At 35.5% G+C, this 14,348-nt stretch overlaps 1 protein-coding gene across 1 annotated transcript in view; it reads right to left on the reverse strand.

The window, feature by feature from the left end:
- LOC100889211 overlaps positions 1-14,348 on the reverse strand; it is a 40,869-nt gene that overhangs the window by 11,988 nt on the left and 14,533 nt on the right. The window contains exons 10-18 of the mRNA XM_030986631.1: positions 14,106-14,270; positions 13,268-13,432; positions 12,404-12,568; positions 6,458-6,622; positions 4,091-4,255; positions 3,230-3,394; positions 2,461-2,625; positions 1,928-2,092; positions 798-962 (exon numbers count right to left, since the gene is read on the reverse strand). Coding sequence (XP_030842491.1) covers positions 798-962; positions 1,928-2,092; positions 2,461-2,625; positions 3,230-3,394; positions 4,091-4,255; positions 6,458-6,622; positions 12,404-12,568; positions 13,268-13,432; positions 14,106-14,270 — 1,485 coding nt within the window. The remainder of the gene's footprint in view (positions 1-797; positions 963-1,927; positions 2,093-2,460; positions 2,626-3,229; positions 3,395-4,090; positions 4,256-6,457; positions 6,623-12,403; positions 12,569-13,267; positions 13,433-14,105; positions 14,271-14,348) is intronic.

Genomic DNA, 14,348 nt, shown 5'->3' on the forward strand with positions numbered 1-14,348 from the left:
GACCCAACAAAATTTCCCAGGTTGGTTTGCGGAAGCTGGAGATGAATCATTTTCGCATCATATACTGATTATAATTTCAATGACTTACACATCTTTCAAATCTGTCCATGAAGTGTAACAGTAACGAACCATCTGTGACACTAATAAACGATGTGCATGAGACTAATGTTGTTCAAAATTTTGACTGACAGTTCATCTTCTGTGCACCTGTAATACTGAATGGAGTGTTTTTGCCCGATTCCGGCGATAAAAGTGTGTAATTTTTTGAACAAATTAGGCTTTTACGATCGCTTTTACGGAACTGATTTTTTCAATTCACAAACTGCTGAATTCGGAAGCTTTGCCCACATGCTTGACAATGTCTCTGTGTTTTTACTTCTCGCATTTGCAATTTTTCGCGCTTTTTTGCTGAATCACGTTCGCTAAATCTCGCTTCTAGGTAAATGTGGTCTCGCATTTAGCAGGAAAAAAAATTGAGATTTTTGCCGGGACCTTGGTTGGTTTATTTTTATTTTTCTTTAACATACTTTTTCAAAATAGTGGGGGGGCTCGAGCCCGAAGAGCCCCGCTGTAGCGCGGGCCCTGTTTATGAAACCAAAGTTCGTTCTACTCACATGATTTGTTTCCTTGTTAGCGGGTCCGAACTATTAATTATGTTGATATGAGAGTGCTCGTGACTAATGTTTTAAATGATTTTTTTTTAAAGTCTAAAAATACAGTTACCCCATATGTTCAATTTGAACAATGCAACATTATATAGACAAAAATCCGTTGAATTGAAATCTTGTTTGGTATACCTTTGATCTTGATGCATTAGTGGCCATCGTTGAGTAGAACTCATCACTCAGCTCTGAACTGTCCAGATTCAGTGATCGAAGGTTTTGCATGGAGCAGAGCCCTTTCGCGTAATAAGAGGATGCAGCAGGACCCAGATCCGCCGTCTTGTGCTTTAGCTTCTCAATCTGGTAATGTGACAGGACAGGTTGAATGGAGTGAATAGTATTATCAGGTATAAACGACATGTTTAATTCAAATATTTTCTATTGTCATTAATGTTACATAATTATTAAACCTCTACTTTAGACCTTTACAGCAAGGGAAAGAGAAAGGGAAGAGGGCGAGAGAGAGACCGTGACAGAGGCAGAGATATTGTCAGAGACAGAGGGAGATAGGGAGAAATAGGCCCAAAAGGAAATGCAAGTTGTAAGAGAAATGAAAGACGAGATGAAAATGACAAACAAATTTCCTCAATTATAGATAGTTAGAAAGTGAGACCGTGTCTGTTCAAGCAGAATAAAATTGCTATATCCGTCTTTTTACCATGCACATGTAAAAATAAATTTTCCGCGACTATTGATGAAATTTTAATATGTTCTTAATTTAGAATGCTTAATACTATTTATAGGATAAGTGCTTTTAAAACACGTTTTGATATGAATCTATATCATTACGACACCAAAGTTCATTCTATTCACTGGTATTTATTTCCTTGTCAGCATAGCCAAACTATTTGTAATATTGATATGAGAGTGCTCGTGACTAATATATGATTTATTTTTAGAAAATTGTAAAAAAACAGTTACCCTATTTGTTAAATTTGAAAAATTCGAAATTATTGCGAAACAAATCGTTCCCAATTTAAATCGTGTTCGGATAAACCTTTGAGTTTGATGCCTCAGACGCCATCGTGGAATAAAACTTATCATTCAGCTTTACACTGTACCTAATTTCATTTTATTCACGAGATTTATTACCTTGTTAGCACGGTCAAACTATTTTTAATATTGATATAAGAAGTGCTCCTAACTAATAAAAATACATGATGTCTTTTAAAAAATTGTGAAAAAACAGTCATCTCAAAAGTTGAGTATGAAGAATGCAAAACTGACAGCAAATCGCTTTCCAATTGAAATCGTGTTTGGTATACCTTTGATCTTGATGCCTCAGTGGAGATCGTCGAGTAGAACTCATCACTCAGCTTCACATCGTCCAGAAACAGTGATCGAAGGTTTTGCATGAAGCAGAGCCCTTTCGCATAATGAGAGGATGCAGCCGGACCCAGATCCGCCGTCTTGTGCTTTAGCTTCTCAATCTGGTAATGTGACAGGACAGGTTGAATAGAGTGAATAGTATTATCAGGTATAAACGACATGTTTAATTCAAATATTTTCTATTGTCATTAATGTAAGATAATTATTAAACCTCTACTTAGACCTTTACAGCAAGGGAAAGAGAAGCGAAGAGGGAGAGAGAGAGACCGTGACAGAGGCAGAGATATTGTCAGAGACAGAGGGAGATAGAGAGAAATAGGCCCAAAAGGAAATGCAAGTTGTAAGAGAAATGAAAGACGAGATGAAAATAAGAAACAAATTTCCTCAATTATATATAGTCAAAAGTTGAGTATGAAGAATACAAAACTGACAGCAAATCGCTTTCCAATTTAAATCGTGTTTGGTATACCTTTGATCTTGATGCCTCAGTGGAGATCGTCGAGTAGAACTCATCACTCAGCTTCACATCGTCCAGATACAGTGATTGAAGATTTGGCATAGAGCAGAGCCCTCTCGCAAAATGAGAGGATGCAGCAGAACCCAGTTTTGCCGTATCGTGCGTTAGCTCCTCAATCTGGTGATGTGACAGGACAGAATGAATAGAGTTAATAGTTTTGACTAGTATAGACGACTTGTCTAATTTACATATTTTCTATTGTCATTAATGTAAGTTTATTAACCTCTACTTATACTTTTGAAGGAAAGGAGTGAGAAGGGAGAGAGAGAGCGAGAGAGAGAGTCCGGGACAGAGGAAGAGACATAATGAGAGACAGAGAGGAAAAAACATGTGAAATAGGTGTGGTAATAGCGAAGAAAGACGAGATGGATTAAAAAAAAAGTGATGAGTTATAGATAGTTAGAAGGTAGACCATGGTCTGTTCTAGCAGAATTAAAGGGCTATATGTCCCTCTTTTTACAATGCACATGTAAATTAAATTCCTGCAGCCACTGACAAAATGTAATAATTTCTAAATATAGAACTCGAACTACTATTTATAGGATAAGTACTTTTACACACGCTGTTTTATGCATCTATATCAGTATGACACCCAAGTTCATTCTATTCACAAGATTTAATTCCTTGTCAGCATGACCAAACTGTTTATTATATTGGTATGAGAGTACTCGTGACTTATGTTTATAAATCGTTTCCAATTGAAATCGTGTTCGGGTAAAACCTTTGATTTTGGTGCCTCAGTGGCCATCGTTGAGAAGAACTCATCACTCAGCCTCACACTGCTCAGATTCAGTGATCGAAGATTTGGCATGAAGCAGAGACCTCTCGCGTAATAAGAGGATGCAGCAGAACCCACATCTGCGGAATGATGCTTTAGCTTCTCAATCTGGTGATGTGACAGAACAGATTGAATAGAATGAATAGTTTTATCAAGTATACAAGACATGTCAAAGTATAATATTCTTACTGTCATTAATGTAACATTATCAACCTCTGATTACACTTTTAAACCAAGAGAAAAAGAAGGGAGAGAGAGAGAGAGTGGGACAGGGACAGGGATATAATGAGAGGCACAGAGAGAGAGATAGAGAGAAAAACATCTAAGGGAAATGGGTGTGGTAAGAGAAAAGAAAGTCGAGATAAAGAAATACATACAAATGTGATTAACTATAGATAGTTAGAAAAGAGAGACCGTGTCTGTTCAAGCAGAATTTAATTGTTATTTATGTCCGTCTTATTACAATGCATATTTAAGGTAATTTTCTGGAACTATTGACAAAATGTAAATAATATCTAAATATAGAACGTTAACTACTATTTATTGGATACGTTTTTAAAAAAAAACACGCTTTTATATGACTCAATATCATTTTGACACCGAATTTCATTGTATTCAACTGATTTATGTACTTGTCAGCATGGCCAAACTATTTGTAATACCAATATGAGCGTGCTCGTAACTTATACAAAAAAATGATGTCTTTAACAAATATTTAAAAAAAAACAGTTACCCCATAAGTTGAGTATGAAGAGTGCAAAACTGGTAACAAATCGTTCCCAATAGAAATCGTGTTTGGTATACCTTTGATCTTAATGCATCAGTGGCCATCGTTGAGTAGAACTCATCACTCAGCTTCACATGGTTGAGATTTAGTGATCGAAGATTTGGCATGAAGCAGAGACCTCTCGCATAATGAGAGGATGCAGCCGGACCCAGATCCGCCGTCTTGTGCGATAGCTCCTCAATCTAGTGATGTGACAGGACAGGTTGAATAGAGTGAATAGTATTATCAAGTATAGGCGATATGTCCACCTTAAATACTTTCTTTTGTCATCAATGTAACATCATCAACCTTTACTTAGACTTTTGAAGCACGGAAAAGTGAAGGGAGACAGAGAGAGAGAGGGAGAGAGACAGGGAAAGGGACAGATACATAATGAGAAAATACCCGAGGGAAATGGGCGTGGTAAGAGAAAATAAAGACGAGATGAAGAAATACAAACAAAGGTGAATAATTATCGATAGGTAGACACAAGAGATACCGTGTCTGTTCAAGCAGGATAAAGTGTTATACCCGTCTATTTACAATGCACATGTAAAATTAATTTCCGGCCACTATTGGTTAACTATACGTAATTTCTTTTGAAAAAATACTATTCATAGCATAAGTCAACTTATGCAGGCTTTTTTATGAATCTATATCATTATGACACCAACGTTCATTCTATAACATGATTTGTTTCCATATCAGCACGGCCAGACTGTTGACATGAGAGTACTCTTGACTTATGTTTATAAATGATTTATTTTTATCAAGTGTGAAAATACAGTGGCCCCACATGTTAAATTTGAAGAATGCAAAACTCTTTCGAAACAAATCGTTTCGAATTTGATTTGATTTGATTTATTTACCAACAGCATTACAGCAATACATTTCATACAAGAAGAAAAACTATTGGTTGGTAAAAGGGGCCAGATAATAGCTAGTCGAGCCTAACCCCTTAAACAGCTAAACAAAGTATTTTGGTGCAATCAGCTTAGAAAACGTAACACAACAAAAAATAATGAATTTACAATTACAATCGATACTTTAAAAATTAAGAATACAATGTAGAATATAATTTGTGTACATAACTATGCAGATTATATGACTTGATATCATTCATAACTTGTTCAACAAATGACTTTTTACAGAATTCCGAAACCTATTTCTAGACCTTATTGATCTGACATTAATAATAATAAACAATAACAACGTTGCTTATAAAGCGCTTACCACCGAAGTCTCTAAGCGCTAATGGGTAATCTATTTCAAAATTCACTGCCCACAAAAGACAATGAAAATTGACCTTGTGTCGTTCTAAATTTTGGAAGACGTAATTGTCCACCTTAGTTTTGTCTTGTGGAATATCTATGCTCTATAATGTCACAGTACTCTGTCAAAATATGAGGCAAAGTATCATTGAATAGATCAAACATGAAAGTATAAATTGATAAATCATGTAAATTATACACATTTAGGATTCGCAATCTTTTAAATAATGGAGCTGTAGGAGTTCTCCATTCACTATTATGTTATAGCACTAACTGCCATTTTCTGCGAATACAATATACTTCTCAGGCTAGTCTTATAAGTCCTTCCCCACTTCTATTCAGTATGAAATGTGTGGTTTTATAAATGCTTTATATAATAATATCAGAGTACGGCTAGGAACAAAATGTCGCGATCTAAATAGCACCCCAACTTTCTTTCTAATACACTGATTTACGAAACAAATATGACTATTCCGAGACAAATGTCTATCAATGTGAATCCCAACAAAAGTGGCAACATCAACCTCTTTAATTTCCTCGCCAGCAATTTTCAGTTTACAATTCATACCTTTTTTGTTCCTCCTACTAATTATTAAAATGAAATTAGTTTTCATTGATTTAATTGAAAGTTTGTTAGCAATGCACTATTTATGTATCTTTTGTATGTTGTTATTCACTTCATTTACATCAATTTCACCCTGGTCATCAGGAAAAGTATGAAATAGGTTGGAATCATCGGCAAACAGCCGAAAATTAAGTAATCAGTAACTGTTGGCAAATCATTTATATAGATCCAAAACAGAGTTGGCCCTAATACTGATCCTTTTTTTTTGGAACACCACATCTTATCTTCTTTCTTTCAGATAACGTTTGACCACACTGAACAAACTGAAATCGGTTACTGAGATAGTCCTCAAACCATTCAAGAGGTAATCGTCGAATGCCATAACTAGATAGTTTACCTAGTAAAATATTATGATTAATTGTGTCAATGCTTTTTTTTTAAATCGATGAACCCAGAGTTACTTTCCCCTGATCTATAGATTTCAAAGTTTCTTTATTTCATCTGGAACCTTGCCAGTTTCTAATGACAAGGTAAATATATATGCCAGTTGAAATACTGTTTGGGTATACCTTTGATCTTGATGCCTCAGTGGCCATCGTTGAGTAGAACTCATCACTCAACTTCACAATGTTCAGACCAAGTGATCGAAGATTTGGCATAGAGCAGAGACCTCTCGCGTAATGAGAGGATGCATGAGAACCCAGATCTGCCGTCTTGTGCTTTAGCTTCTCAATCTGGTGATGTGAATGGACAGGTTGAATAGAGTGAATAGTTTTATGAAGTAAAGACGAAGTGTCTAATTTAAATATTGTCTATGGATATTAATATAATATCATTAACCTCTACTTACATTATTAAAGCAAAGGAAAGAGATAGAAGTGAGAGAGATAGATCGGGACATGGCCAGAAACATCATGAGAGACATAGAGATATAAAGAAAAAAACCGTGAGAAATGGGCTTGGTAAGAGCAAAGAAAGACGAGATGAAGAAAGACAAACAAATGTAATTAATTATAGATTGTTATAAAAGAGAGACCGTGTCTGTTTAAGCCGATGAAAAGTGTTTTTCAGTCTATTTACAATGCACATGTAAAATAAATTTCCTGCGACTGCTGACAAAATGTAAATAATTTCTCATTATAGAACGCGAACTACTATTTATATGATATGTCTCATGATATGTGCTTTTAAAAAACGCTTTTATATGAATCTATATCATTATGACACCTAATTTCATTTTATTCTCGGGATTTATTACCTTGTTAGCATGGCCAATTTTTTTTTAATTTATTGATATAAGAAGTGCTCCTAACTAATACAAATACATGAGGTCTTTTAAAAAAGTGTGAAAAAACAGTTATCCCAAAAGTTCAGTTTCAAGAATGCAAAACTGGCAGCAAATCGCTTTCCAATTGAAATCGTGTTTGGTATACCTTTGATATTGATGCCTCAGAGGAGATCGTCGAGTAGAAGTCATCACTCAGCTTCACATCGTCCAGATGCAGTGATCGAAGATTTGACATAGAGCAGAGCCCTTTCGCGTAATGAGAGGAAGCAGCGGAATCCACATCTGCCGTTCTGTGGTTTAGCTCCTCAATCTGGTGATGTGACGGGAAAGGTTGAATAGAGTGAATAGTAATATAAAGTAAAGACGACATGTCAAATTAAATATTTTCTATTGTGATTAATGTAAGATCATTAACCTCTACTTAGGGTCTTAAAGTAAGGTAAAGAGAAGGGAGAACTAGAGAGACTGGGACAGACCCAGAGCCATAATGAGAGACGGAGAGAGATATAGAGAATAAACCCGAAGGGAAATGGGTGTGAAAAGAGAAAAAAAAAGACGAGATTAGGAACGGCAAACAAATTTGATTAATTAAAGATAGTTAAATTAATTTCCTGCCACTATCGGCAACCTATGAGTTATTTCATTCGAAAAATGAGAAATATTATATTCATAGGATAATTAATTTTATAAAGGCTTTTTTTTATGAATCTATATCATTATGACACCAAAGTTCATTCTATTCACAGGATTTATATCCTTGTCAGCATGGCCAAACAATTTATTATATCGATATGAGAGTGCTCGTGACTAATGTTTATATATGAATTCTTTTTAAAAAGTATGAAAAATGCAGTTACCCCATACGTTGAATTTGAAGAACGAAAAAATTATATAGAAACAAATCCGTTCAATTGTAATCGTGTTTGGTATACCTTTGATCTTGATGCATCAGTGGCCATCGTTGAGTAGAACTCATCACTCAGCTTCACATTGTCCAGATACAATGATCGAAGATTTGGCATAGAGCAGAGACCTCTCGCGTAATGAGAGGATGCAGAAGAACCCAGATCTACTCTCTCGTGCGATAGCTTTTCAATCTAACGATGTGACAGGACAGGTTGAATAGATTGAATTGTATGATCACGTATAGACGACATGTCTAATTTAAATATTTTCTATGGTTCAATGGTTCAATTTTATTGTACACTTTTTCATATTAGGCCTACATACATAATAACACATAAAAAATACAAGGCAGTGCTTAACCAAAAATCGGTACAATAATAAAGTTGCAACTATTTAATGATGAACATACTTTTTAGTGAACATATACATTACATCATTATCAAAGTATTGTAGAAAAATACTCATTCTTAATTACATCTTAACCCTTACTGTACTTGGGGGGGGGGGGGCTTGCCCCTCCACATTTTCGAAGATTGCGCCGCAGCCGCTTGGAATTTTAAATTGTCGTTTCATGATTTTTTTTTTTTGTCCTCAAGTCTTACACATATTTTGATACCATTTTAGTCGAAATCGGATATACTATATATATATATATATTATATAAGGTGTTACATCGTTACATAACAATTAGTATGCGCATGTCATCAAAAAGTGTTATAATTGCATATATTCATGTATAAGCAGAAATGTGAATACAGGTTTAGATGTATTTCTTCATAAGTGGGAGATATGAATTGTTATCAAATTGCTTTGATAATGTTTCTCAAAGTAACTTGAGAACAAAAGAATACATTACAAATAAAAAAAATGGATATAATAAGAAATAAAAAAACAATATATAATACATAAGAAAATAAAATGATGAATTTCGAACTTTTTTTGTATATGAGCAGTGGTATGCAGAAGGTTAGTGGAGAAATCTTACTCTACAGTGAGAAAGTGGGTAAAATTGTTGTTTTTGGCTTTGCTTACAGTGCTAAACATACTTTCAACAACAACGAAACAAAAAAGATAATTTGCGTGTTCATTATTTATGCAAATTAACCTATGCATTTTCAAATTTCAGAAAAAATAATGAAACTTCATGAATTTGAAATGAAGGAAACATTTTATTCCACACATTTTCAAAATTCTTCACTGGTCTAGAGACAAATAAGTAGAGTTTTCTGTAAAATGCATAAAATTTGCATTTTGCATAATTAATAAGGTTATGTCGACAACAGTTTGCATATTAGGACAAACTTATAATACCATATTGTTCCTTACGTGAATTTCTACAAACATGCACATTTTCGTGTTCATCGAACATTCAAGAATTTTTAAGAATGAAAAAGGGAACAAAACCAAATTTAGTGCAAGGACAAAGAAGGAAAAGGGAAGAGAATAGGATAGACAAGGAAGAAGGTGAAGTAGAAAAGGTGACAGAACAGGAAGAAGGAGGGGGAGAAAGAAAGAAAGAGAGAGAGTGTGACAGGGTGCAGCATCCTAAGTTCATAAGAGTTCAAGCAAGTACATTGTTCAGACGGGGGCTTCCTAGTCGGCGTAAGTTAATCCCTGAAGCAGTAAATATCTCAAGAATATTTGACTCACACCATTAGTTTTCTACACCCTCTGACTCGGACCAACTTGATTTAGTTGACACAACCTTCCATCGACCCAGTCTTACTCAGCGTAATTTCCGGAAGTGGTTGCGCCCGCACTAGTCGACCTCAACTCACCTTCCGCATCTAAACCGTGCGAAATCTAATTTTCAGTTTCGATTGTAAACAAACAACCCTCGTGAACTTGTCACATATACTCCAAGTGCCAAGTGAGAGCATCAGCACGTTTAAACTTACGCTACCCTCTGGTCGTGTTAATGCGTTACCCCGGAAAAAGCCAGGAGTAAATCGGTCGGCGTAAAGGTAGGCATATAGCTCCGTTTAGTCTCATTTCACAAAGCCCCCTATCGTCAGAGTCAGCAGCCTAACATGTTAGCCTATGGAATTTACAAATAAAATCGTTAACAACTCTTTCTTTTTTTTAATGAAAAGCACATCCACCCGACGTACGTTATCACTAGCTCTTTCATTGGAACCCTCATGTCCCATTGACTTTTGAAAGTTCACCCACCGTAATTTGATCAAAATAGGTTGCAAACTCGTCATTGCCTATAATACACATGTGAAACAAGTCGAACTTTGGACTCAGTTTGCCAAGCGATTTTAAGATTATAGGTCAAGCACACGAAGGATAAGCAGCATGAATTATCATATATCACTTCTGCTTGGTTCTTTATGTCCATTTCATCCAACCCCCAACCGTAATTTTTCCATTAAGTAAAAGCAAACATTTTGCCGAGGTAAGCAAAAACATGAATATTCATGAACAGTCAGACAATACAGCCTTTTAGTACGTAACGTATAGTGAATGGGAATGGACGATGATCCGTCCAGGAGCTGGAGGTCAGTAGTTTGTGCTGGCAATGTTGCAGCGAGCGAAAATGAGACAATCGGAGCAATATGCGTAGCTAACACGACCATCGTTCAGACGATCACTACTCCGACCTTTACGCCGACCTCACCATATTATTTTACGCCGACTAGCTCGTAACACGACCTTAACCCGACCAAAATTGCCATCGTCTGAACAAGACTTAAAGGACTGTCAAGCTTTAATATCGCGAGAAGCCTATTGAAATTTACAAAGGGAGAAACCTGTTGAAGGTATGTGCATGGTTCTTTATGTTATATACATCTGAATACACTAGGGTTCTGTTTGCCAAGTCCTGCATCCACAAATAATCGTAACATTTTCATTAATTTATCATCATTAACCTCTACTTAGACTTTCAAAGCAAGGGAAAGAGGAGGGGGGACAGAGAGAGAGAGAGAGAGACAGACACAGAGACATAATGAGAGATAGAAAAAAACCTGAAAGGAAATGGATGTGGTAAGAAAAAAGAAAAACTAGATGAAGAAATACATACAAATGTGAATAATCATAGATAGTTAAGCAAGAGAGGCCGTATCTGTCCAAGCAAAATAAAAGTGTTATATCCGTCTTTTTACAACGCACACGTAAAATTAATATCCTATATATATATATATATAATTTTATATATATATATATAAGTAATTTCTTTTTAGAAAATGCATAATACTATTCATAGGATACGTAATTTTATGCACGCTTTGTTTATGAATCTATATCATTATTACACCAAAGTTCATTCTATTCACATGATTTGTTTCCTTGTCAGCATAGCCAAACTATTTATTGAATTGATATAAGAGTGCCCGTGACTAATGAAAATGAATTATTATTATTTTTGTTTAAAGTGTAAAAAAACAGTGACCACATAAGTTGAGTTTGAAGAATGCAAAACTATTTTGAAACGAATTATTTCGAATTGAAATCATGTTTGGGTATACCTTTGATTTTGATGCCTCAGAGGCAATCGTCGAGTAGAACTCATCACTCAGCTTCACACTATCCAGCTCCAGTGATCGAAGATTTGGCATAAAGCAGAGACCTCTCGCGTAATGAGAGGATGCACGAGAACCCACATCTGCGTAATGATGCTTTAGCTTTTCAATCTGGTGATGTGACAGGACAGGTTGAATAGAGTGAATAGTATCATCAAGTATGGACGACATGCTTGATTTGAATTTTTTGTTTTATTGTCATCAATGTAACATTATCAACCTCTACTTAGACTTTTCAAGTAAGGGGAAGAGAAGGGAGACAGAGAGAGAGAGAGACCGGGAGAGAGACAGAGGCACAATGAGAGACATAGATAGAAATTAAAACCCAAGGGAAATGGGAGTGGTAAGAGAAAAGAAAGATGAGATAAAAAAAGACAAACAAATGTGATTAATTATAGATAGTTAAAAATAAGAGACCGTGTCTGTTCAAGTGTTATGACCGTTTATTTACAACGCACATGTAACATAAACTTCATGTGACTTTTGGCAAACTATAAGAAATTTCTTGTAATAAATGCTAAATAATTTTATTATAGGATAGGCACTTTTATACACGCTTTTTTATGAATCCATATCATTATTACACCAAAGTTTATTCTATTCACATGGTTTGTTTCCTTGTCAGCATAGCCAAACTATTTATTGAATTGATATGAGAGTGCTCGTGACTAATGAAAATAAATGTTTATTTGTTTTAAAGTGTCCAAAAAAACAGTTACCCAATAAGTTGAGTTTGAAGAATGCGAAACTATTTGGAAACGAATCGTTTCGAATTGAAATCGTGTTTGGTATACCTTTGATCTTGATGCCTCAGAGGCCATCGTTGAGTAGAACTTATCACTCAGCTTCACACTGAACAGATTTAGTGATCGAAGATTCGGCATGAAACAGAGACCTCTGGCGTAATGAGAGGATGCAGCAGGTTCCAGATCTGCCGTCCTGTGCTCTAGCTCCTCAATCTGGTGATGTGACAGGACAGGTTGAATATAGTGAATAGTATTATCAAAAATAGACGACATGTCTGATTAAAAAATTCTTAGTGTCATTAATGTAACATCATTAATATCTTCTTAGACTTTTATAACAAGATAGAGAGAGAGATAGAGAGAGAGGGGGACGGAAACAGAGACAGAGAGAGAGATAGAGAGGGATAGAGAGAAAAATGCCCGAAGGGAAATGGGGTATAGTAACAGAAAAGCAAGACAAGATGAGGAAAAAAAAGGTCATCACTTATAGATAGTTAGAAGAGAGAGACCGTGTCTTTTCAAGCAGAATAAAAGTGTTATATCCCTCTGTTAACAATACACATGTAAGACTTACTTCCTGTGACTACTGACAAAATGTAAATATTTTCTAAATATAGATTTTGAAATACTTTCTTTAAGATACGTGCTTTTAAAACACGATTTTTTTTTTATTAGTCTATAACATTATGACACCAAAGTTCATCGTATTCACATCATTGATTACCTTGTGTGCATGGCCAAACTGTTTATTAAATTGATATGAGAGGGCTTGTAACTGATGAAAATCAATGACGCGGGTTTTTTTAAAGTGAAAAACAGCTACCCCCCCCCCCCCCCCCCCCAATTAAGATGAGTTTGAAGAATGGAAAAGTGGCAACAAATCGTTTCCAATAGAAATCGTGTTTGGTATACCTTTGATCTTGATGCCTCAGAGGCCATCGTCGAGTAGAACTCATCACTCAGCTTCACACAGTCCAGCTCCAGTGATCGAAGATTTGGCATGGAGCAGAGACCTCTCGCGTAATGAGAGGATGCAGCAGAACCCAGATCTGCATCACGGTGCCTTAGCGTCTCAATCTGGTGATTGAACAGGACAGGTTAAATAGAGTGATTAGTATTATCAAATATAGACGACATGTCTGATATCAATATATTTTATTGTCATTTATGTAACATTATTAACCTCTACTTAGACTTTAAAAGCAAGGAAAAGAAAAAAGAGAGAGACCGGGACAGAGACAGAGGCACATTGAGAGGCAGAGAGAGATAAGAAAAACCCAAGAGAAATGGGTGTGGTAAGAGAAAAGAAAGACGAGTTAAAGAGAGACAAAACAATGTGATTAATTATAGATAGTTGGAAGAGAGACCGTGTCTGTTCAAGCAGAATAAAATTGTCATATCCGTATATTTACAATACACATGTAACATTAAGTTCCTGCGACTATTGGCAAATTATAAGAAATTTCTTTTTAAAAATGTGTCTTTCATTTTATATGATAAGCACTTTTATACACGCTTGTTTGTGAGTCTATATTATTATGACACGAAAGTTCATTCTATTCACTTGATTTGTTTCTTTGTCGGCATGGCAAAACTTTCATCATATTGTTACAAGTACTCGTGACTAATAAAAATATATGATTAATTTTTAAAAAGTGTGAAGAAAACAGTTACCGCATTTGTCGAATTTGTAAAATGCGAAATTATTGCGAAACAAATCGTTCCAAATTGAAATCGTGTTTGGATATACCTTTGATTTTGATGCATCAGAGGCCATCGACGAGTAGAACTTATCATTCAGCTTCACATCGGCCAGTTTCAGTGATCGAAGATTTGGCATTAAGCAGAGACCTCTCGCGTAATGAGAGGATGCAGCAAAACCCAGATCCGCGTTGTAGTGATATAGCCCCTCAATCTGGTAATGTGTCAGGACAGGTTGAATAGGTTGAACAGTATTATCAAGTATATATAGAAGACATTTCTTGTTTAAATA

Source organism: Strongylocentrotus purpuratus, unplaced genomic scaffold, assembly GCF_000002235.5.
Source record: "Strongylocentrotus purpuratus isolate Spur 01 unplaced genomic scaffold, Spur_5.0 spur5_scaffold_16, whole genome shotgun sequence".
Classification (NCBI taxonomy): Eukaryota; Metazoa; Echinodermata; class Echinoidea; order Camarodonta; family Strongylocentrotidae; genus Strongylocentrotus; species Strongylocentrotus purpuratus.